The 25,681-nt window shown below is 43.7% G+C and overlaps 1 protein-coding gene across 1 annotated transcript in view; it reads left to right on the forward strand.

The window, feature by feature from the left end:
- Positions 1–5,113: 5,113 nt before the first annotated feature.
- The window catches only part of CHSY1 (chondroitin sulfate synthase 1), a 69,407-nt gene continuing 48,839 nt past the window's right edge, over positions 5,114–25,681 (forward strand). Inside the window, exons 1-2 of the mRNA XM_004432012.3 lie at positions 5,114–5,942; positions 20,006–20,501. Of these exons, the coding sequence (XP_004432069.2) occupies positions 5,620–5,942; positions 20,006–20,501 (819 nt within the window). The 5' untranslated portion in view covers positions 5,114–5,619. The remainder of the gene's footprint in view (positions 5,943–20,005; positions 20,502–25,681) is intronic.

The raw sequence follows: 25,681 nt of genomic DNA on the forward strand, positions 1-25,681 counted from the left end.
TGTAATTTCATTCTCTGACGGATACCCCCTTGTTTACCTCTCCATTCCTCTTTAAATGGATGCTTGGGTCTAATATATTACTATCACAAAAAATGTGGCAGAGAATAACCTTGTACAAGGTGTCATTTTGTCCTGGTATGACGAGAGGAAAAATTTTCAGAAGGGAGAGTCCTGAGTCAAAAGTAAATGCACAGGGCCGGCCCCGTGGCTTAGCGGTTAAGTGTTCACACTCCGCTACTGGCAGCCCGGTTGGATCCCGGGCGCGCACCGACGCACTGCTTCTCTGGCCATGCTGAGGCCGCGTCCCACATACAGCAACTAGACGGATGTGCAACTATGACGTACAAGTATCTACTGGGGCTTTGGGGAAAAAAGGGGGAAAGAAAAAGGAGGAGGATTGGCAATAGATGTTAGCTCAAGGCCGGTCTTCCTCAGCAAAAAGAGGAGGATTGGCATGGATGTTAGCTCAGCGCTGATCTTCCTCACCAAAAAAAAAAAAAAAAAAAAAAGTAAATGCACTTGTCATTTGCAATTTTGACAAAATTGCCCTCTGAGTGGATTGTAGAACTCTGCTCTCCTCCCAGCATGTTTGAGAGCCTCTTTCTCCAGATTCCTCAACAGAATATATCCTCGTACCATTTTTATTTTGATCTCTTGGAGAGGCCTTAATGCCAGGACTGAGAAACAATCCTTATCACCCATCAGATGGGGGGTGACAGTGTTTGCCACCCCAGCATGGGCATGAGAGCATAATAACAGGGTGTGTGAAAGATCTACCAAGTAGGGTCATTTAGTGGGTTTTATGGTGTTAATGTTTTCTTATTCTTGCATGCTGCTTCATGTGTTTGTGGATCTGAATTTCTGCTGCCTCAATTCGTAGCTTAAACCACCTTATGCAGCTTGAATTTTTTTCCCAAGCAATTTTATGGTTCATTAGGCCTCGAGAAAAACAAAGAGAGCTTGAGCAGCACATCTGGAGTGTTTCCACAAGGCGCCCAGGCCTGAGCACCACTGTGTATAGCCTTCAGGTGGCAATGCTGCTAACCAGTTGACCAGCGCCTGGGCTCTTATGGGGCGGGGGGGCCTCCTTCCCTCCTGAGGAATGGAAGCCTTGTCTGTGTGCAGACTCTCCAGCTGTGGAAACTCTGGCATTGCTCTCAAGATTAATGGCATTTCTTGGCAACAGATGGGAAAGGCAAACTTGTCTGATACACAAAGATTAAGTCTTAGACTAGAAGCAAACGGTTGCTGGCCTCTGCAGTGAGGTTATCTCCCAGAGAACATTCAGGCTGTCTCCCAACAGTGCCTGAGCTGGCGGCAGTCAACGTTTTCTAGTTAGGAAGATTACACCCCATCAGGTGGTGCTAAATTTCTTCTCCCTCTCTCTCTCATACACGTACACACACACTTGTGTGAGAAACACACATATAATGACAATATCTGACAGAAAGAATGGACAGAGCTGAGAAGCAGACCAAGGAAGCATGAAGAACATTTTGGCACAACCAGAGTCAGATCCACTAGTGTCTGGAAGCCATAATCATTTGCCCTTTCCTGCATCTGGCTGGAAATGCTGCAAATAGAAGGAAATATTGAGCAAAATTAATTAGCTAATGAGGACCTTAAATGTCACTTTAATAGCAGCATTAATAATAAAGCAAGTTTTTATTGGGTTAATAGAGGTTAAGTGGTCATATTAGTAAAATGGTCATTATAGATTTTCTTCTTTGAAGGCAATGAACAGAGCCTTCTGAAAGGACGGATTATTATAACTCCCTTCTCTGCACTTGCTGTTTCTTAAAAGAGGCATTTCTAGAGGTTTTAAAAAATTATTACCACTTTTTGCAGGGCCCCCTGTTTGAGGCGGGAGTCCAGGAGCTGTGTCTTTAAAGAAGCCCTTACAGGGAACTCTGTCAGTTGTTCAAGGCTTGCTGCCAACAAACAATTGAGGTATTTACCAAGGGTTTCCAAGAAATTGCTGCAAATTATATGAAATGTTATACCTGTAACAGGCATTCGATGTATTAGCAACAGAAAAAAATGTAATGCATGTGGGAACAGAGTTGCAATATGTACGGAAAACATTCACTAATGTAGGTAGAGATGAATTTTAATTACGTGTCATAGAGAATCACATGCATGAAAACAGAAAGGAAGTTAGATGATGTGGCATTCTGAACAAATTTCTAAATATCAGTCTAGAATCATCGAGGAGGAACTTTCAACATAATCTAGTGGAAAGACCCATTTAGAGATGAGGAAACGGAGACCCTGAGTGGGGACACAGCTTGTCCAGGTGGGACTTCCCCAAGGAAGACCATGAGCCACGCTCTGCATCCCGGATCCAGCTGGGTCCCCATCTCCAATGGGATGCAGAGACTTCGTCATTGAATAACTCTGTAGTTTGGGGTTTCCCTTACAAGTCTATCTGATTATGGTTAACACCATTCCTTTTTTACATGAGAAAAATGGTCAGTGACTCCCTCGACTTAGCAGAGATGGCTCCTAGTGCAGCTAAATCGAGAAAAAGTTCTTTCCTCAATTTACTGAGGTGAAATGCCTATGAAATCTGATCAACCTGACCTCTCCTCGCCTTTAAAAATAAATTAAGGAGAGGGAGACATGGGGAGTGAGGAGCTGTCCTGGCCTCAAGGAGATTTGGGGGGGGGTGCATGTGTGTGCATTGCGGGTGGGGGTATCAGATGCATGCCATCCTCCCTGGATTCTTGCTGCTATTGGCTGTGCAGGGGCTGGTGGGGTTGGTCTCTGAATGGGCTTCCATACTGGGCTTACCAGCCCTGTCTGGCCCTTTGGGCCTCTGGCTGTCCCTGAAGTCCTTGGTTCCAGGCATTTGCTGTGAAATCCCCAAGTAGGACAGCTGTGCCTCCTGATCCAGGCCTCTGCCGAGGCCCTCGGTGGGACACTTTTGGATCCCTCCCCAGCAGAACTGCCTCAGCTTGACCATCCAGCTGCTTCTTCCAGCTGTGCTGGAGCTTCGCCTCCCCTCCCCAGGCTGCACTTGGAAAGTGGACTCTGCCCCAGTGTGAAGGCTCCTGGAGACCCTGGGCAACTTCTACAGGACCCTGGCTTCCCCCTTCTCCTCCCGCCCTCCTCTAGCCTGGCATTCCCCTGCTTCTCCTGCGAGGACTTCACGCATGTCACATTCTCCTTGTTCCAGGTGCTCTAAGCCTTCAGGCTCAGCCTTGATGGAGAACAGGGTGTCCTCTCTACATTATGCAGGAAACACTCCCATTGAGTCTGCAGGTGGGGCAGGTGAGGCTGTTGACATAGGAAATGAGAGACAACTGAACTGGGGAATTGAGGAGGACAAAATGTTTAGCATCATCAAAATGTGAATTCCCATCTCACGTTTATGTACTTTTCATCAGATTTAGTCTAGAGGAGGAAATATAGAGACGTTTAAAGCAGGTTAGAAAATATTTAAATCCTTAAATATGTCACAAAATTGATCATCTGTATCTTGCCAGATTTGTGCTTCATGGAAATCATTGTGAATTATAGGGCTGTTGCTGAATTTGGGTGATCTGGTGACTACTTGGCATTTGTGGCTTATGGTCTTACTGGAAACCCCTTTGCATGGTTTTTGAGCCTGTAATTCATGGTTATATGTTCTGTATTTTTCTCAAGACCACTGCTGGATCCTGTGTTCACTGCGTAATGAGTATTTTATTTTTAGATGTGGATCACCTCTTAGGGAGGGAGTCTGTGGGAAGGTGGGTAATGAACTATTTTTGACATAAATCACAAGTGCCAAAGAAAGTGGTAATATCCAAAGAATAAACAAGAGTGACCGCCATTCAACTGCAGAGATGGTGTCTGTATCTCCCACAACTTGGCACTTTAAATTGTGTAATATTTCAATCATTTGGTCATAATAACAATGAAGAGAGATCCAAGGATTACCCCAGGCATGCTTATTTTCTGTCCCTAATTCCTGGGTTCACTCGATTAAAGGAAGAGAACCTGTCAGGCCCCGGAAAATACTTTGCTCTCCAGTAGTTTCATTAGAAAACCCCAATATATGTTGGCGACTACCTAACAAGACTAATATTCACTCTATACAAACATTTGTTGTATGGGCACTTTTGCCTTAGCTGAGGTTTTTGTTTGGTTTTGTTTTTTAAGAGGAAATGTATAACATTTAAAATCCATTGTAGAGAAGCCGGTACTCAAAATCTGTCTTTAGAAATCCACAGCCCCTTCATGGATGAACTATGTTAAACTATTGACAAAGATTCAGGTTAGGGGTACTAGCCGACTATCTGCCCACCTAAAATATAAATAAAAGTGTTTACCCTCCAGAGTACTAACATCACCTACCATTTCTTCAACATCCATTAAATGCTAGTACTGTTAGGAGCTGGGGCATTAAATATGGCTTTTTTTTTTTTTAGCTTAGAAACCAGTGGCAAGGAACAAGGTAACTGGATTCACGGTTCACTCTTCAAGCATGCACGTCTCAAATGGCTCCTGAACTGTTTATTCTATACATGCTCGCTCCTGCCCACATAACGGCGGGAACAAAGATACAGTGTGAATCTGAGGACGCGGGGAAGGTCGACGGTGAGGTCCGCCCGACTGGAGAGCAGGGCGTGGGCAGCGGGTGTATCTGAGGACAGTCCATGCAGGAGGAACGAGCCGTTCATGGAGAGTTTGGGGACCACGAAGCCCCTTCAAAAGTCCCTCCTAGGATTCATGCTAGCCACGCAACTTGCAGAATGCGGCTGCCGGCGGGCACGCTCTCGGACCGAACGCCCTCGGACCTGTCCGGGCACGGCCGCCGCAGGGAGTGGGAGCGCGGGCCGGCGGGGGCGTGGTCCCGGGCGGATAACGGACCGATGGGCGCCGCGGACCGGGCCCCCGCCGGCGCCGAACCCAGCCCCACGCCCCCTCGGCCCCTGCCGCCCCGCCGCAGACCTCTCGGGTGGGGCGGGGCGGGCGCCGCGCGCGGCAGGAGGGTTTTTTTTTTGGTCAAACTTTGGCCACGTGAACCGCCCCCCATTCACTTTTGCGCCAATCGGGCGGCGCGGACGGATCCCGAGAGGGGCCAGGCTCCGCCGCCGCCGGGGCCGCTTCATAATGCGCCGTGCGTGACGTGAGGGGCTCCTGTTGCAATGGCGAGCTAAGCCGGAGGATGTGCAGCTGCAGCGGCGGCGCCGGCCACGAAGAGGACGGGGGCGGGCGCAGCGCGAGCGGAGCCGAGCCAGCCGGGAGACGCGGGCAGGGCGGGACGGGCGCCCGGACTCGGCTTCCACTGTCGTCGCCGTCGCGCTGGCCTCGCGCCCCCGCGCGCGAGCGGGAGGAGCCGCCGCTGCCTCGCGCCCGAGCCGCCGCCGGCGCGCGCCGGGCATGGTCCCTTCTTAAAGGCGCAGGCCGCGGCGGCGGGAGTGGACGAGCGGAACAAAGCGCCGGCGCGGGGCCTGCGGGCGGCTCGGGGGCCGCGATGGGCGCGGCGGGCCCGCGGCGGCCGCGGCGCTGCCCGGGCCGGGCCTCGCGGCGCTAGGGCGGGCTGGCCTCCGCGGGCGGGGGCGGCGGGCTGAGGGCGCGCGGAGCCTGCGGCGGCGGCGGCGGCGGCCCGGCGGGCGCAGCGGCGCGGGCATGGCCGCGCGCAGCCGGCGCGCCTTGCTCAGTGTGCTGCTCGGGCTCGTGCTGGGCTTCGTGCTTGCCTCGCGGCTCGTCCTGCCGCGCGCCTCCGAGCTGAAGCGAGTGGGCCCGCGGCGCCGCGCCAGTCCCGAGGGCTGCCGGCCTGGGCAGGCGGCGGCGGTTTCCCAGGCCGGCGGGGCGCGCGGCGATGCGCGCGGGGCGCAGCTCTGGCCACACGGCTCGGCCCCAGATGGAGGCCCGCGCGACAAGAACTTTCTCTTCGTGGGAGTCATGACCGCCCAGAAATACCTGCAGACCCGCGCCGTGGCCGCCTACAGGTGAGCCCCCGATCTCTGGGCACCGCCTTCTGCATCCAGCATCCCGGCGGGAGGCCCTGCCGGTCCTCCTGTGACCCGCGCCTTTGCCTGCTTTTCAGACCCAAGGTTCCCATGGGGTCGGGGTGCCCTCGGGCGATGCTGGGCATTGGCAGCAGTGGTCACGGGCGGACTGGTGAGCGCAGTGCTCAAGAGCATGGGCTTTGGAGTCAGAGGACCAGGGTAGCCCCTCTGGGTGTGGTCCTCACCCTGACTTTCTGCTGAAGCTTTCCATGTCCAAGGTCTCTCCTTTGTTAAATGGGCCTGATTGAACGTATCTCCTTTGCAAGGTTGTTGGAAAGACTCTGAGTACAATACCTGTGATAGTGGTGGCACTGATGGTTATTATTTGATTCTCTGAAATACGCACCCTTGCCCTTGCAGAACTGGAGCCGATATAACGTAATCTGGTTAGAGCCCTTCCATAGCATATTTGCAGATTTCACCGTTGGACGCACTCCTGTAAACGAAAGGGGGTGCCCACTGCCCACTGGACCACACCAGTCTTGAGTAAATGGAAGGAGAACCTTTGGGAAAAGCAGTTCCTGGCCCATGGTAGATTCGATGTTAACTAGCACAGTTTAGTGATACATGGGTGTTATCCAGTATCTGGGTTCTAGTGGGCCATAAGTCATAAAAGTGGCTGGAATCACGTTCAGGATTAACAAAGGGATTAACTAGAAGGGAGATGATTTTGGAATGGCAGATTTGTATTGAAGTGAGTTTGAGGTAGAAGAGAGGTGTAGGTTAAATAAAGTGATTTAACGGAAGTCTTATATGTGTGAAGTACAGAAATGCTTACGGTAGGGATAAGATTTGGGATTCATTCAGCCTCAGAACAGATCAATGCAGGGAGGTCCTCTGGGAATGAACTTTTAGAGCAGTCACTGCTGACCAAGGCCAAGCTGGTTGCTGTTAGTTCTTAATTTATAACTCAGTACCTCTGTAAGTTCAGCTTTTAAATCTAGTCCTGGTCTGAGTTTTCAGGCATTAGATGTTGTGAGGGGAAAAGCATGTATGGATCTCTGTGCCTCTAAGGGGGGAAGTAAAGGATTGAAAAAGGTGAAAGAGCAGTAGGGAATGCCCTTTCAGTGCATTGATTCCCCATTCCTGTGTGTTTCCATTAGGATCTTGTTTAAGTCCAGGCTCAGGTTCTGACAGGAAGGGTCCTGAGTGACTGAATAGCTCAGCATGTAGGTAGTGTAAATTTAGACTAAGGTAGCAATTTGGGAACTTGCAGATCATGGTTTTCTCCTAGATGTACCATGAATTACCTGGGATTTTTATGCGAATTGTGCTTTTTGACAAGAGAAATATCCACATCAGAAATTGAGGATGAGTTGTATCAATTGTTTACAGCATGGTTTTGAAAGTAAAGTTGCATGACTGCAATTTGGTGACAAGCCCTGTGGAATCACAACTTTGGAGCTAATTACCAAAGTAGTTTGTTCAAATAGTAGATGGTGTGACTCCTTGCCCCCCAAACAAATACATTTTCATAGATACAAAATCAATAGGTACAAACCAGTAGGGGTCCTGGTATACCAGCAATACTCAGAAAATGTAATGCAAACTGGACCCAGAATTTTGCACTTGGAGATGATCTTTTCCCAAAGCCCATGCTTGAGGCTCTTACTTTTGGCCTCCTTTCCAAATCTCCTTCCTCAACTTTTTTGGATGTAAAATTTTATCTCATTATTTATGTTCTTTCAGGCAGTTAGGAAAGTAGAAACACAATTTGCCCTCTGGCCCCAGTTTTCCCTTCTTTATGACAACTCTACCTTTCTGATAAAGGAAAACCCTTATCAGGAAACAGCGTATCCTATCCAGTCGTTCTGTCAGCTTTCCCGAATACCTTTTCTTTTATCTCCCTGATCTTAAGAAGTCTAATTCCTTGGTGTCTGGGGTGGACCTTCCCTGCTGTTTAGGGTCCTCTGCTGCTCCGCCTGTGAACCCTGTGTTTAGACTGGCTGCGGGAGATGGCACAAGACGATTTTAGCCTTAAGGAACTTTTGGGAAGGCCTGAATTGGAATGGAGGTTATAGGGTGTAACTTATGATTATGGCTTTGCTGTGCTTTGCAACCCAGGCCAAAAGTCTGCACTCCGCTCTTAAATTGGAAATTTCATGCACAGTCCAGTATAAAAGTCGGCTTGAATCTTCTAGCACAAGGCAGAACTCATCATTTGGCACTGGCTGTGCTCAGTTTTACATCTCCCCTAAAAGACAAGTTAGTTCTTTACCTTAGAAAAGAAACTTGGATGTTATTTGTTTTTTAAAATAAAATTATTGTTTGGCTTATGGGTTGAAGGAGATGCCAACATTTTAGTAAGATGACACTGTGATGTACCTTTATGCTAGGATATTAAAAATGTCAGAATTTAGATTTAGGGACTTGTAACTGAGATCCAGAAAGGGGCTAAAAAGCCTTTGAAAAATTCAAGGAGATACACCTGTCTGCACTAAAGTTAGTGCACTTTAATGGTGGAACAGCCCCATCATTATAGACTTTTACTTTCCAGACCTGCCATATGCTCGAAGTGGGGAGGGGGGCCGCCAAGAGACGTTAGCAGTACAGTGACAGCTGATGGCAGGCAAGAAACAGATTTTAAAAAGCAGGCAAAACAAAACTCAAAGTGTAGCCCATCAGGGACTGGCCAGGGCTGACTTCTTCCATGGGCCCTGAGCAGACACTGTAGCTGTGAAGTTCATAGGAGTCATCCTGCTTCATCAGAATGTTCAGATACACGTAGGATTCATCCCTTTGTTCCACAAATACATGCCTGACTCAGCCTCTGGGTCCAGACTGAGTGTTGGGGACACAATAGTGAAGATGCTTGTTCTCATGGAGCTTCTGTTCTAGTGGGAGGGACAGACACTAAAAAGAGAGTTTTAGGTAGCAGTGAGTGCTGTGGAGAAAATAGAACAGGATAAGGAAATAGTCCTGTGGCGTCCTCTCTCTGTTAGGTGGGTGGGGAAGGCCTCAGAGAACTTAGTATTTGGGCTGAGATCTGATAATGAGGAAGCAGTTGTGTGAATATCCTTGATGAACGTGCAAGGCGGAGGGAAGAGCTGGTACGTTACAAGGCAGGAACCAGCTTGGAAAGGAACCTGAAGAAGGCCAATAAAAGAAAGAGGATGAGGCCTGGTGGTTTCTGGTCTTGTGGAATTTTATTCTAAGTGAATTAAAAAGCCTTTGGAGGGTTTAGTCTGGAAAGGGAGGTGATTGCATTATGTTCTAAAGAGTTAATTCTGCCTGTTGTGTGGAGAATGGATTGTAGGGAAGCAAGGAGACTGTTAGGTCGTGGTCCAGGTGGAGATGAGGGTGTCTGGGGCTAGCGTGGTCGCAGTGGAGATGGAGAGAAGTGGGTGGTTCCCAGATTTATGCTGGAGCCAGAGTTAAAGATGTGCTGACGGAATGCTTGTGAGGGGTAAGGCAAAGAGGAATCAACAATGACTTCTAGGATTTTGCCTTGAAAGGCAAGGAGCGTGATTGTGTCATTTATTGAGAGGGGGAAGACTAGAGGAGGAATAGATTTAGGGGGAAGGAGGTGGGTCAGCAAAGCTCTGGTTTTGCACAGGAAAAGTTTTAAGAAAGCTTTTAGATGCACAGGTGGATGTATCCTTAGCTTCATAAATATAATGAATTTTAAGAGGAATTGAGAAAAGATTCACATCTAAGGTGATTACAGAGTTGGAACTCTGAAGCTATTTTAAACTAAAATTCCCTGAGGGTTCTGAGTATCTGGGGTTCTGCAAATCTACGAGTAAACATATAAAAAATGTGTTCTGATTCATCTGCAAAGTATTTGTGTTTTAGGTAATTTCACTTTAAAATGATACCATGATTCCTCCAAAGTAATTTATTATGCTGGTTACTGATAGATCTTTAGAACTCCTGGGTTCCTTATGTCTTTCGTTACTAGCTGCAATTCATATTTTTTTCTTTGTTGTTTGATATATAGAAGTTAAATGTTCATGTGGTTCAGTCTTTTCCTTTCTGATTTTAGGGTTTTTTTCCCCCCCAAGCTCAGAAAGTTGTTGCCCTGGAGAGATTTTTAAAAGTAACGTTTTTTTTTTCCAGTTCTAGAAGGGATAGAAATCATCTCAACCTATTTTTCCCCCAAATAGTACCTTGTCTTGGCACCATCTGTTGAATAAGCTCCCATTTCCCTACAATTTGAAATGCCATCTTCATCACACTCACAATTTCTGGACATATTTTTGGACTTCCGTTTTGTTCCGTTGATCTTTCTGTCTGTTCTTGTGCCAGTACCACCCATTGGAATTATTGGACCTTGAATAATATTTTCATATCCGGTAGACAAGTTCTCCTTTGTTACTCTTCTGTTTCAAACATTTCTTGGCGACACTTAACGACACTTAACCTGTTCTTGCTGGGAGAGTTTTGATGCTATTTAGATTTTTTTTTTAATTAATGGTTTGTTAAAAAGGAAAAAGCATACATACTTAGCTTTTTAGTCCACTTTTATGCCCAGAACACTAAGCGAATCCAACACCTTTTATTTGTCTTGGTCTTTCCCTTTCTTGGGCTGACGATGGGGCACTATTCTTTCTTTACCTTCTCAGAAGGAGGAGGTGGCTGGTGTCCCTTCTTTGCCCCAGGAGTGACGAAGGGCACCGTTAATGATTAGCATCAGTCTGTAGGGAATTGTGGGAAGAAAGTTTGAGAAACACCAGCTTCAGATACAGGAATCTTCTTGCAAGATATTGTTATCCCTGTTAATGGCCTCCTGTGCTTTAATGAAGCACTGTTCCTTTTCAACCTTAATGAGCAAATCTCAGAGTTCCTTCCCTTATTTCTTGAACTCAGTAAACCATGTTTGTCTTGAAAGAGTTTAGAGCAATACTTGCTTTCTCAGGTAGAATTCAGTTTAGCAGACATTTACTGACAGCCTTCTGTAAGCCAAATAACCAGCCTGTAAGTGAACGTTTGGAGCACAACCGATTTCACAGGATGAGTTCCCTGTGTGAAAAAACTAGTGAAAAATGTGGTCCTGAAAATGAGTTTAGTTTTATATGTCGTGGTTCCAGATCTTGATGCCCTCAGCAGTTAGAGTGTTCCAAGGATAGCCATGTTGTTAGTAGAGGATTATACGTGATTATGTTTTCATCGTGTTGGCAGTTTCACTTTTCCTCGGCCGTTAATTAAGCTGCTATTTACTGAAAATCGACTAATAATCCTATTCCTGCAGAGTTCATCCTCTCGAACAGGAAACACATGATAATTCTGCGTGATGAGGGCTCCCAGGGTGCCTGGACGAGGCCTGCGCTGTTTTATGGAGGAATCAAGAAAGGTCTCTCCCACACTCCTCCCCTTGTTCCTTCTCTTAGTCTTGAGGGATGAGTAGGAGTTTTTGAGCCAGAGACAGCAGGTTCCCGGAAACATAGAATAGCAGGAAATGGTGAAGAATGAGGAGAAAGGACAGTTCATTGGGGCTGGGTCTGAGATCTAGCAATTCGTCTAGAAAGTTTTCCAAAGGAATTGAAGATATGGTCAAAGATGTAGGTATGAAGTGGAAATTTCAGGTATCCGTGGGGTCCTGCATTCGGAGCTGGTATAGACCATCGTTGATTTCACTGACTTCTCCACACTCTGAACTGCTTTTCTACCATCAAAAATGATGTGGCTGGAATACGTTTATTGAAATGAAGAGAGGTTCACAATATGTTTAAGTGAGAGTAGATTATAAAATTGCATGCCCAGTATATGAGACTATTTTTGTTCAAAATCAAACAAAATAAACTTTAGTGTGTGTATAGCATAGAAAAGAAAGCGTAAAAGAATATACACATCCCGATGCTGAATGATTTTTCATATTCTTCTTGGCACTTGTCTACAATGAGCAGTTATTTTGTCATAAAGCTACAGAGCTACAGTAAAAAAAGGAGATGACAGCTCTTGGGAAGAAATATGAGTGCAGGATTTTTTTTTTTTTTTTTTTTTTTGGTGAGGAAGACTGTCCCTGAGCTAACATCTGTGCCAGTCTTCCTCTATTTTTTGTATGTGGAATACCGCCACAGCATGGCTTGATGAGCGGTGTGTAGGTCTGCCCTCAGGATCTGAGCCTGTGAACCCCGGGCCGCCAAAGCAGAGTGCGGGAACTTAACCACTACGCCGTGAGGCCGGCCCCAAAGATCCACTTTTTTTTTGCTTGAGGAAGATTAGCCCTGAGCTAACATCTGTGCCAGTCTTCTTCTATTTTGTATGTGGGTTGCCACCACAGCATGGCTGACGAGTAGTGTAGGTCTGTGCCTGGGATTTGAACCTGCAAACCCGGGTGGCCAAAGTGCACTGCGCCGAGCCCAACCGCTACGCCACGGGGCTGGCCCCTTGAGTGCAGTTTTGAGTGTGTTAAATTGTAAGACTGCTGGGTGCAGATTGCATGTTGACCCTTGGCTCCCTGGGGTTCAAGTCCCGGGTCATTCTTGTTTCAGTTAGTGATAGTTAATTCTGTCCCCAAATGTAGGGGTAAACGTGCTTATTTGGTTACTGTAACTTCACACTTATGGGTGATACTTGGGAGAATTAGGTGACAGGATTTTTAATGTGACGGCCCTGGCTTCCATTTACAGTATTAATGTAAATATTCATTGCCTCCGCTTGTTGTTGATGTCTTTTTGGCTCCTGGTTCTGGATGGAATTGAGACAATAAAAGACTTAGTTATGGTTTAAAAGTAGTGAAGCTGTCCATCTTCTCACTTTAATTCAGTGTCATTTCTGAAACGTTTATAGCTACAGTATTTGTTCTGTAGCTGAGTACATTTGTTTGTGGATGATTAAAAATAAGATGTAGTCTGCTCTGATTTGATGTCAACTCTGAGCTTGCAAATCCAACACGTGAGGATTATTGAAAATGTAGATATTAATGTCACTAAAATGATTGTTTTGTAGGTTGAACCAAGATGCAAAGGGTGATTTTGTGTTAAACTTGCTTCTCTACGTTTCCAGCCTAATGCCAGAAAATGACTGGGCAGGATTTGGAGTAGCAGACATAGAAATGAGGGTTTCAGAAGCTGACGTTTCAATAGTCTTCTGGCCTTCAATTAAATCCCGCCCAAACTCTGAAGAGGTGTCTTTGACAGACAGGTCTCTGCCGGGCAGACAGAGTGGGTGGAAGTGGCTGAAGTGGATGTCAGGCTGCTCTCCTTATCTATGATGACTGTTTGCTCAGCCTTATTAGCAGAGGAGGGACTGCAAGAGACATGTAGGTGACAATCTGGGAAACGAGCGTGCGGGATGAAAAAGCCAGCAGGCTGGCCAGTGGAGGCTTTCGAGTCAGACCCCATTTGCTTTCTGGCTTCGACATTTATTAGCTTTATGATCTTGGGCAAATTACTTACATGGCCCTGAGCCTCAGTCTCCCAGTCTGTAGAATGTGGGTAACAACACCTCACATGCCTCGTAGAGTTGTCATAAGATTGAGTGTCTCGTGCCTTCAGCTCGGGGTCCTGCACTCCGGAACTGCTCAGTAAAGGGTGGCTGTTGGCTGTTGTTAAGGGGGCTTGATACCGGGCAGTGCCTCAGTAGGGGAGGACTGACTTGCAAAGGGGTCAGCCAGAGTAGGCTCAGCATGGTTTTATTGTTTGCGAGAAACAACACTGATTTTTTTGTTGCTGTTGCTTAGAATTAGATTTGGAAACTAATTTTGTTCATGCATGATTAAGAATTAGTTGCATATTTATGCTTTTAAGTGTACAGCAGCAAAATACAAACCATGTAAGGTAGCGCTCCAGCACTAGCAGCTTTGGAAATGTATCATGAGATCAGAATTTGCCTTCTGTCAATAACACTCCAAATTTTAATTCTTCTGTTTCAAAGAGGGTGTATTTGTGGTCTCTACTGATGAGTATTCCCATTGTTTGCTGTGAACCTGGGCTCCAAAGGCAAGTTGCTATTAGCTCTTAATACCTTGGAACTGCCTCCTGGGCTAGTGCCCAGGCCATTGTTGAGGTGGGAAGCTGTAATCCACCCGCCAACAGCTTTACTGAGGGAAAAAAGGCTCTTTAATACTTGCTTTCACCTTAAGTCTATTTTTTAGGATTAACAGTAAAGAGTATAATTTGATTTCTCTCTAAAAAATTTCTCCCACCATTTGTGATCTCTGTTCTGTTTCCCCACCTATAGATTGCTCATCTCATAAAGTCATACACAGTGAGACAGTTAAAGATTTTAAAAGAGGAAACCACATAACCGGAAACCACATACACGGAAGGGACAACCTGCAGCTACGTATGCCGGCTGCTGAGCTCCCCAGACCAGGACAGAACAGAGATAATGGACTGACTAGTGCTTGCGCATCCTGCCGGAGTGCGTTCCTTCAGCTCCTGGAGAGGCCTTGAGTCATCACTTGGTAGCCTCGGAAGACCTCTGCGTTTTCCCAAGGCCTGATCAGGTTCAAGCCCAGGGCCCCTCTGACGGGCAGCATAGAACTGTCCTCCATGTACTTTTTTGGGAGGGTGAGCTAGAATGCTGCTCCGTCAAACTGTGCTTACTGTAAGGATACTCACTGCATTTGCCCTGCTTTCCCTACTGTGGCCCCAGGGGAGAAATTTCCCTCAGGTCTTAACATCTGGGATAGTTATTTCACTTAACCCTGAACAGTGGGAGACAGTCTTGTGACTTCTCTTGGTTGCCCACTGAAAGGCTTGTAGCTGAATTTGGGCCCACCATTAGCAGATGATGAGGCCATGTGATGGCAAATAGGTCTCACCATGTGAGCTCACTTGTTGGAGCTGGCATCTCCTCAGTGCTCTCATTGGTTTGGTGTTTGCCGTGGACGTAGAGCGGGGCGGGCAGCCCTGCCATGATTTTGCCCTCCCTGGTACAGGTGCCACCTTCACGCCTTGCTCCAACTTTCCTACACTTGTTTTTCTTTGGCCTCATTTTCTTGCTTATTTTTTCATACTGTATGCATTTTGGTTAAGTTGTCTTAAATCCTTTCTGTAATAGGGAAAAATATAAATATATACATTTAATTCCTATTATCTATCAGTTCTACAGGGAAAAAACTATATTCTCCCTTCCTTGACTCTAAATTCTGAGGTGATTTGATCATTTGAGTCCTTTCACACTTACCACTGTGGACAACGTATGTAATTGTGATTTGGGGGAACTTACAGAAGAACATCTCCTCTTTTTGCTTATAAAAATTAGTGTAACTGTTAAAGTTTAGCAAATGTGAAAGGAAGTACTCAGTCTTACTCTGTTTTTCTTTTAGTTTTTGTCCGTTGGCTAGAGTAAAAAAATATTTTTATTACAGTACAAATATTATATATTACATATATTTTTATTATAGACAAATTTTCTCTTGTCAAGTGTTTTTATTTCTTTGGATGCTTTTTAGCTTAATGCTTTCCCTCAGATAAAAAAAATTTTTTTCTAACTCTAAATATACCTGTCTTATGCAGAAAATTTGGAAAATGTACGAAACATGGACAGTTAAGTTCCTTCTGATCCTCCATTGAAAAATAACCACAGTAAACACTTTGGGGTAAAATTGTACATTACTTTATTTTTGTCTGTGTACTTTTGTTCCCTCAATAATCTACATCACAATTACATACTATTCCCTGCTTTTTAAACTTACCCATATGTTATGAATGTATACCCAGGACAACAGTCATGCAATTTTGTACAAAAATGTATTTTATGTAGTTTTTCTTAAAATGGTACTGAATAGCAATGGAGGCTATGATATTAAGTCCTACTGAGCAAAGGCATTCCTTAGTGAAGCTGATGGTGTCCAACTGCATTGCTTACCTGTGATTTAACTTGGTGAAGGGACCGTGTTTGGAAGCCTGGAGGAGTGGAAGATTGCTTGCTTGGCATTCTCAAATTTCAATTGTCTTATCTGTGCCTTAGTCCCTTGAAACTTGAGCTTTCTGGCAAGGACCTTTGCCAGTGCTCTGTGGTTTCCATTAAGTGAGAGCAGTTTGCTCCGGTGACAAACGTGTTGGTGGCAAAGTTGACATTAGCTTATGAAAATTAAGGAACTTGACCTGTTTCTATCCCGGAAGGAGGGCCAGCGTGCTTCTTCAGCAGCATTTCCTTTGAAATGATTAAGGCGCTCTCCCTCCTCCCCCAGGGTGGTGAATCACGATTTATGTTCCAGAACTCCTTAACTTTATGGAGCTATTTAAACTAAAGTTACCCTAAGAGAAAAGATCATAATTTCTTAAGATTGGAGGATTTACAGAAACTTCATATTGCGAGATTTCCCTCAAAGCACCAGTCATTTAGAACGGAAAAGGGCAACATGAGGTTTTTCCCTGGGTTACCTAAAAAGTGAAAAATAATAATTGGGTGAAGTTACCATAAAACTGCAGAGAGGCTCTAAGGATGGTTTGAGGTTAGATTGTCTGTTTTTAAAATTAATTGGTTTCTCTTCTTGGACACATTACACCATCTCAAGTCATAGTTTGGGCATTAATAGCATCAGTGATGGTTTAGAGCTTCCATCACTGTGTTCTTTCTGGTGGGGCACATGGGAAGCAGGGCCAGATGAAAATGAACTTTGGTCTTCTGTCTAATATGAAGGATTCCAGTGTTTTAAGTGAAAAGGCTTTCAAAGTTTGAAGTCTTACTAGACTTCTACTGTAACATTGTCTGCGATTGATAGTAAAACAGAATTCTGATATATAGCTTGAGTGTCAGGTTTTTAGCCAGAAATGTGAGAAGTGGCATTTTCTGTAATACTGTGACTCCAGAGTGTAATCTTGAGACTGACTGTTCTGAGCTCAGCCCCCACTTTCCTGTCTCCCTCATTTTCTCTTTCACTACCTTATTTTGTTTGCAAACTCCTGTCTTCCCTAATAAGTCACACTTATATCAAGCTTACTGCATGCCAGGCTGACTTCTAAGCACTTTAGAGATAATAATCCATTTAAGCCTCACAACAACCCTATAAGGAAGGTACTATTATTACCGCCAGTTTACAGATAAGAAAAGTGAGGCACAGATTAACTTGGCCAAAGGGGAGCCAGGATTCTCACCCCAGCGGTCTGATTGCAGCGCCCATGCTCTTAACCATTACACTGTGTATTGTCTCGTTAGTAGCCTGTTCCTTTGAAGCAGACATTGTCTTAGCCACACCATGTCCCAAATAATATCATGGTGCTTTAGTGTTTTAATGGCTTCTGGGCTTGGCTACTTTAGTGCTACTGTGAACCCGGTCTGTTTTATTAATCACATTTTAGTTCAGAAGCAGTTGGGTAGAAGCTCAAGTTAAGTAGATTTTATTCACTATCCCTGTAAAATCACTTTTAAGGTAATACAGACTGTTAGCTTTAAATTACATTTCAGAAGTACCATGAGTGGTAGTATATTTCAACTCCAGCATGCCTGTGAATTTTACCTCTTAATAATTGTTTCCTGCTTGTGGTTTGATTCAGTTTATTTCTGCGTGTAGGAGTGGTTAGTGTGGCTGATGGAAAGCACTGAGAAGCTCACCTGGCAATGTGTCAAAGATAAGAGACAGAAATGATTTCTGTGCTTTTGCATACGCTCACACACACACACACGGCATCTTTAAGTCACTTATTTCACACCAGTGAGCAGTATTTATTGACCTCTGTCACGTGCCAAGCAGTGAGATTATTTACGTTTTCAAAGAATTGTGACTGCAAGAACAAAAACCATTTCTACATGAAGGGAGGAATCAGGGGCTCCTTGACTTGGACGGGGTCTCCTCAGTACAGCCTCATCATCGCTGACTTCCTGAGGCTGGAAGTCGCCTGCCCTCCAGATGTTACCCGGTCAGAAGCGTGTGTTTAGGTTATCATATGTTCTATGCAGGTTGCATTTCATTCATATTTTAAGTGGGCTTGTCTCTCTATGGGAGGGGTTGGTTTCTCTAAATGAATTGCCCAGTTCCTACTGTGTTTACTTTACATCTTTTTTTATAGGAGCATATCCTTTGTGAAAATGAAGTACAGTACCTGGTACAATAGCTGTAGTCTCATTGGGTTGCATATATGCTGAACTCTTTGTTGAAGAGTTCCATAGTGACATAAGTCTCTGTAGGTCCATTTTAAATCCATAGGCATTAAGGGGAAAATATTACAAATAGTGCATTACAACCATTCTAAGATGCACATGTTTTCCCCCACATTTTAACATCTCTGAAATCATGGTACATTTTATAGTTGCTGGCACCCCTGTGATTATGATTGACAGTATTTTTTCTTTGTTATTGGAACATAAAACCATGGTGCATCTTGCAGTTGACATCCTAGATTTGATGAAAAACGATATGTATTTAATCCTTGGACTTTTTGAGAAGCACCTTTGGCAAAAGTTCAGTCCCATCGAATTTTTTTTCTGCTTGAAAGAGATAAGTTTGAAGTCGTTTTGTATTCCTTATATTTGGGGTAGGAAGAGAACTAAAAGCCAGTAATTGTTTTTTAAGTACTTCATTGTAGATTGTTTTTAAAATTATAAAAGTAATACTGTACTTTAGAAATTTAGTTTTGCAAGATGAAAAAAGTTCTGGAGATGGATGGTGGTGATGGTTGCAGAACACAGTGAATGTACTTAATGCCACTGAACATTATACTTTAAAAATGGTAAATTTCAAGTACTGTATATTTTATCACAATTTAAACATTTTTTCCCAAAACAGTAATATCATGCCTATAAAAATTTCCTTCAATATAGAGATACACAGAATAAAAAGTGAAAGTCATCTTTATCCACCTGCCAGCCCCTCCCCATTTTCCTTCTTCTGTACCTCTTCCCCAGAGGTTTGGTGTATATCTTTTCAGATATTTCTCTCCTAAGATTCTCCGTTAAAGATATGTGTGGTTTTCATTGATCCTTCAAGTGACTTTTCACTATAATGAATACAACTGTAACAGTTAATAAAATAAAAATATATTTGGGAGAACATCATCTGGGAACTATGCCTTTTTGATTTTGTTAAGGCTAAATTTATGATTTCGTGTATTCTCTCTGGTGTGTTTTTCCTAGAAGTAGTCTGTATAAATGCATTTTTGTAGCTAGACTACTTCAGCTCTTGATATATAGGATAAAGTATAAGAGAAAATGTAATATGATGGCCTTAAATCAGTTGTTCAGCAGCAGGATTCTTTCCTTTTTTCCTTCTAATTGACCACCAGTTTTTCCTCTGGCAGTGGGATGAGCAGTTGCAGTTGAAGCTCTCTTTACCTGGTCTCCTTCAGCCCTCTCCTCCCCCGCCTGGTGATTTCAGAAGGCGTAGCCCTTCATCTCGACTTCTGCTCCGTTCCTCAGTGGCTTCTCGTGGCTTTTATAGCATAAACTCCCCCTTCTCTGGGGGGTCTGCCAGGCCCTGCAGTTTGCCTCCGTCCTCCCCTCATGTCAGCCCCCCATACACTGCGTTTTGGATCCTTGACGTTCACCCCTGTCTCAGGGAAGCGTTCTCCATTCTGTGTGTGTACTTTGTGTCCCTTTAGGACTGGGCGCCTTTCTTTCAAAGGGCTTCGCCTAGTTCATAATTGTATGTATATTCGTGTGACCATTTTGATAAATGTCTGTCTCTCCTGATGTCAGCTCCATGAGTGAGGGTATGTGTTTTGCTCATCACTGCATCCCTCTGGGCCTAGTGCATACTTGGCACTTGATGAGTGTTCAAAGAACATTTGTGGAATGAACAATTTGACTTGTTTATTGTTTGTTTTTAGAGCAGAGGAGTTTGTAGGTATGGAGTTGATAGTATCAGAAAATTAACCTGAATATCTAGACCTTGGTGCCCTGGCAATTTGGTTTTCAGCCATAGCTAAAACTTAGTTATCCTGGCAGTATTTTAACACTTCATCATTCTTTTTTGCTGGGATTCTTTTGAAAATGAATTTGGACTTTGCAATACCCGGTAGTGTGGGCTTCCGTTAAGGGGAAGCAAGCAGATCAAGTAGCTTTTTATCATCCTTTTGAGCACACAGTGATGCAACATAAGTAGATAAGTGAATTTCTGGAAATGAGAAGCTTGAAATAAACTGTTCTCTCACTGATATTTATTTTAATTCCAGAACGTGGTCCAAGACAATTCCTGGGAAAGTTGAATTCTTCTCTAGTGAGGGTTCAGACACATCGATACCAATTCCGATAGTGCCACTACGGGGCGTGGATGACTCCTACCCACCTCAGAAGAAGTCTTTTATGATGCTCAAGTACATGCATGACCACTACTTGGACAAGTATGAATGGTTTATGAGAGCAGACGATGATGTTTATATCAAAGGAGACCGCCTGGAGAATTTCCTGAGGAGTTTGAATAGCAGTGAGCCCCTCTTTCTCGGGCAGACGGGACTGGGCACCACAGAAGAAATGGGGAAACTGGCCCTGGAACCCGGTGAGAACTTCTGCATGGGGGGGCCTGGTGTGATCATGAGCCGGGAGGTCCTCCGGAGGATGGTACCACACATTGGAAAGTGTCTCCGGGAAATGTACACCACCCACGAGGACGTGGAGGTGGGCAGATGCGTCCGGAGGTTTGCAGGGGTGCAGTGTGTCTGGTCTTATGAGGTAAGAACAGAAAAAAAAATCTGTTAATTTTGTTATTAGTCCTGAACCAATCATAGGAAACTGGTGATATCCTCTATAAGGCTTAAAATTGGTATTGTTACTACTTTTATTTGAATTCCCTCTTATTACCTTTTTTTTTTTTTTTAATTTATTTTTTCCCCCAAAGCCCCAGTAGATAGTTGTATGTCATAGCTGCACATTCTACTAGTTGCTGTATGTGGGACGCGGCCTCAGCATGGCCAGAGAAGCGGTGCGTCGGTGTGCGCCCGGGATCCCAACCCGGGCCACCAGCAGCGGAGCACGCGCACTTAACCGCTAAGCCACGGGGCCGGCCCTCCCTCTTATTACCTTTTCTCTTAGTTTTTAGAACGTATCTTCTGTACTTTTGTCCTAATACCTTAGTTAATAAATAATGGCATTTGGAGGCCAAAGAAAAGATAGGTTTGCTGCAGGTCGCAGTGATATTTTCTTGATTATCCATAAAATTCATCTAATCTGACTGTGCTGATTGCAAGAGTATAGGGTATTTTCCCGAAGGCCTGACTTCTCATCTGGTCATGTTGACCCACACAGTTTAGAAGCTTACATGTTTTGAATTCATAAAATTAGTATTGGTGTAAAACAGCCAGTAGCATTTGGCTTTGCATTTGTTTTAAACCTTGACATTTTAGACAGTTCCTGTAATCTGTGAATTTGAAATATAGTTGTTCCTTTCATAATAGGCAATTTCTGAGTTATCTTGACACATAAATGCAGTTGTTTGAAGGAAATCTACTTGTAGATGTTTTCTCTTTAACAGCTCTAGAGAACTTGAGTTAGCTTTTCTCTGTTGTTATTGGCAGACGTGCACCTCTTGCCTGTGGGTGCAGAATCTGATCTTAGTCAGAGTGGAAAAAATTATTTAGGTTGTGTTGTGTTTAGGTTGATAAACTACCGATAGTTGTGAGGAGCCGAGGGAATTGCTAGACCCTTTGTCCAAGAAAAAGAAACAGTTTCTGTTGTAAACTGTTAGCTTTTCTTCTGAGTTAATTTTCTAAAGTACTTGAGTGAAGAAACAGTATTCTTGCCTGTGCTTGCGTTCCCCCAAACTTGGTTCTAAATGTCTCCTGTCACTCTGTCTTTCCTTTGAACTTTTAAGGAAGTGGACATTTTCGTATACAGGAAGTAGTTTTCATGTAGTTTCTAATTTTAAGATACATTTGAAATCCCAAATGTGATCTGAGTGAACCCTCTAATCTCTGTGTCTGCCCTCCCCCGCTCCCTTGGTCTAGGGGGGATCTCTGTTGTCATGGATTTCTGCAGCAGGGAAAGCCGTTGGGGGATTTCGTGCAGTTTTAAGCAGAAAACAACTGTGGCAGTGTTTCTGCATTTTCTCTATCCTTAGTTAAGTAGTTATAACCTTAGCATGTTTCATTAGGGTTAAAATATTTAATGCCTTGTGTATTTTGAAATGCATTACACTGCCCCTGGTCTCTGAGAAGCTAGCTTTCCTGCTGGAATCGTAGAGGAGAGGCCTACCTTTGAGAGAGAATTTTAAAAAATATGTGTCTTAGTGTCGTCATGTTGTTTTATCTTACATACTGCTAGGTAGACACCAGTAGAGCCAGTATCCTGAGTTATTGAAAACTTTGACTTAGCATTAGTGCCAAGATATAGTTAGAAAGTATTGTCCTGGGGCTGCAAACATTGGGAGACAGTTTTAGGGCTATTTTCCCTCTATTATGGTGTAATTGCCAAAGTTTTCTAAGGCCTGAAGCTGGGGTGCTGGGACTCATCCTGTCTGGACACTTGGAGCCACCTCTTTAGGCATCTGGTAAGTGACCTTATTAGCTAAAGGCATCTGGTGGGGGTGGAAGCCCCCTTCCAAGGTAGCTCCCTGTCCCCCGCCCAGGGTCCCCCACAGAGGAGTGTGGGCAGTCAGCTTCGAGTGGTACCCCTGCTGCTTTTCATTTCTTTAAATGCCTGATGACGACAGAGCTTTTCTTAGATGCTGCCGGCTTGCTCTACGCGGCGTTTGTACCGGATGACCCTCCTTTTGTTGGAGAATATCTTCTTCCAGAATGTGGCTTGTCTTCATTTTAAATGATATTTTTATTATATGCAAACTGGAATTTAAGTCTAATTTATCGTCCTTTTTCTGTATGGTTTGTGCTTTTTGTGTTTTGTTTAAGAGAACTTCCTTTCCTTGGGTCACAGCAATTTTCTCCCATATATTTTTCTGTAAATTTAAAATTTCGCCTTTCACATATAGTTCATCATCATCATTTTTAAGAGTTCTGTCTAGTGGGACATTTACCATTTCATTAGACTTCTGATTTCTTTTTTTTTTTTTCTTCCCCTTTCTTCTTTTGTAGGGCTTTAAGTGCTTCTAACCTAAGTCGTCATTAGGATTTATCATGTGTTCACCGCTCAGGCGAGGTTAATCCCTCATGTGAATGAGGAACTTTTATTAAACTTCCTGTAAATCTTGTTTCTCCATTAAGGCTCACATTATGAGAAATTATTGAGGTGGAGTCTTATGTTAAAGACAATTATGTTAAGCTTTGGGTCTTGGAAGGTACTTATTTAGCTCTATTATACACCTAGCCAGAAGGTGTAATTTTTTTTTTGCAACTCGAAATAATGCCTTGGGATTACACTTATATAATTAAAATGGCTCCTGAGGAGCAACTGTCATAATCAAAATCCAGATTCATTTGTAAGCTTGTTTTGATTATTATTGGTGGTTATTTATTAATACATGGCTTTTAAAAACTTTATTTGGAGATAATGTTAATTTCCCAGAAAAGTTACAGAAGTAAAAAATAGTACAAAGAACATTGATCCACCCCAAACCTGGATTAACCTGTTAACATTTTACTCCATTTGCATGATCATTTGCTGGTGTTCCTGAGTATCTCCCATCCTCCCCACACAGAAACATAGACCTATCCCCCCGCCATTCAAGAGTAACGTACATTGTAGCCCTTTACTTTAAATAACATCAGTGTAGTTTGACTAAGAATAGGGAAATTCTCTTACATAACCACAGTACAGTTTAAGTAAATTTAACGTGGATACTTTCACCTACTGTTTATATTCTAATTTTGTCTGTTGACCCAGTAAGGTCCCGTCTATCCTGTCTAGCAGTTTTTCCTTCTCCGGTAAGGATGGAGCCTAGGGGCAGGTATTGCATTTGGTTGTTGTGTCTCTTGAGCCTCGTTTAATCTGGAACGTTTGCACAGCCTCTTTCTTCGTCTTTTATGACCTTGGTATTTTTGATAAGTGGCTTTAAATACTTCATTTTCATGATGAAAAAATACGATTGCAGTATAGTAAACCATAGGGAGATTTTTAGTAATGCTCCTCAAGGCTTATTGAAACCTCCCACTGTGAAGACCTAGCAGCAGAGTGAGAGTGTGGGCCTTGATGCTCTTAATACTAGTGGGTCGGCATTATGAACTCAAGTTATACGAGAGTTTTTTGAGAAACATTATTGAACAATATGAAACAATATTTTATTTAGGTAAATATATGAAATATTATACTACTCTTTTAATAAGAGAAAACAAAAAGAAAATTGACCTGAGTAACCTACTCATTTTATTTTTAACTTTTTATCGATGTATATTATACCTACGGAAAAGTGCATAGATTATAAATAAGCATAGAGCTCAATGGGTTTTCACAAACTGAACACAGCTGGGTAACCAGCATCCAGATCTTGCTTTTATTATTTTAACTCAACTTTTGACTAGTAATGAAGGTGTTTTGGGTAGAAAATAATTATTACTAATGAAAGTTGGAGACAGGCATAGGAGGATTTGGCAACTTTAAATAATTTATTGTCTTTTTAATAGCTAATGCTGTCACATAGTTCAAAATTCAAAAGTGCAAAGGGTTTACAGGGATACATCTTCCCACCTCTGTGTCAACCACTGGGTTCCTCTCATGGGGCAGCCACTGTGGTGTATCCTTGCAGATATGCCGTATGCATGTATAAGCTATTAAGTTTGTATATCTTCCCCCCTTTTACATGAATAGTAGCATGTTTTATATACCATCTACGTCTTGCTAGTTTTCACTTACATGTCTCAGAAGATTTTCCATTTAGTACATAAAGAGCTTTATCTCTTTTTGGACGTTCAGGCTATTTCCAGTTCCTTTCAGCAGTGTTTCTAATCAGTCATTTAACCCAGCGTTTCCCGACCGTTTTCACATCATGGCACACACATAGAGGCCACTGCCTTCAAAGTGCTCCTGCTACCCCAGCCCCCAACCACTGCACGCTCCACCCGCCGACCTGAAGGGTTTGTTATGTTGGCACACCGAGAACTTGTTTGGGATACATTAGTATACTAATATACACCAGTTGTGACACTCTGGGTTAACCAGTATTTGTTAAGGGATCATTATTGGGCCCAGCACTGTCCTCTGAACTGGTAAGAAATTGCAAAAGAAGAATGAAACATGAATGGCCTTTTTCTGCCTCAAGGAATTTAGTCTAGTTGAGGAGACAAAAACATATGTTCATGAAATAGTTGAAAAAAATTTAAAAGTACAAAACCCTGTGGTACTAATTTGAAATATAAAACAGTAGAGGGAAGGGTAAGATTAGTGATGTTCTTTTTGTGAGAAGGCATATCATCAAGGGGAATTGGAGTTTAGAGCAAAATATGTAAAAAGAGAAGCTCTTCCTTGTTAGTCTGACTCACTTATAAAGGAATGTTGAATATCCTTACATCAGAAGCCTGGGTTTTTTTTTTCTTTAATAACAGAAGAAATAATGTTTCTTAACTGCCGATTGTCATGGACCTGATTTGTGTTAGGGTGGTGCCTTCCTCACTCCTTTAGGCTGCCCATTAACCTTGTATGGCCGAGAACCAGGCAGGCCCCTGAATGGCTAGAAGAGATGCTCCAAATACTGAGCACTAATGCTGCCTGTTAATTCAAGGAAGAGCCCCTTTGTTGCTTATACTGAGCCTTATTCTTTTGTTCTGCAAATTTGGTGGTTCCATTTCCAAGCTCCTAGTAGATTAGAAGGGCAAATTAGCACCCAAAAAAGGGAGCTACTATATAAGGACTGTATCAGCAGTGTTTGGGAAGGGCACGAAGGGGAAGTGAAAAATAATAAGAGAAAGTGAGACCATGAACAGCACAGGAATCTAAGACCAACCATGTGTTATTCATTTCTAATTTCA

The sequence above is a fragment of the Ceratotherium simum genome, chromosome 3, assembly GCF_057802395.1.
Source record: "Ceratotherium simum simum isolate JZ-2026a chromosome 3, ASM5780239v1, whole genome shotgun sequence".
NCBI lineage: Eukaryota > Metazoa > Chordata > Mammalia > Perissodactyla > Rhinocerotidae > Ceratotherium > Ceratotherium simum.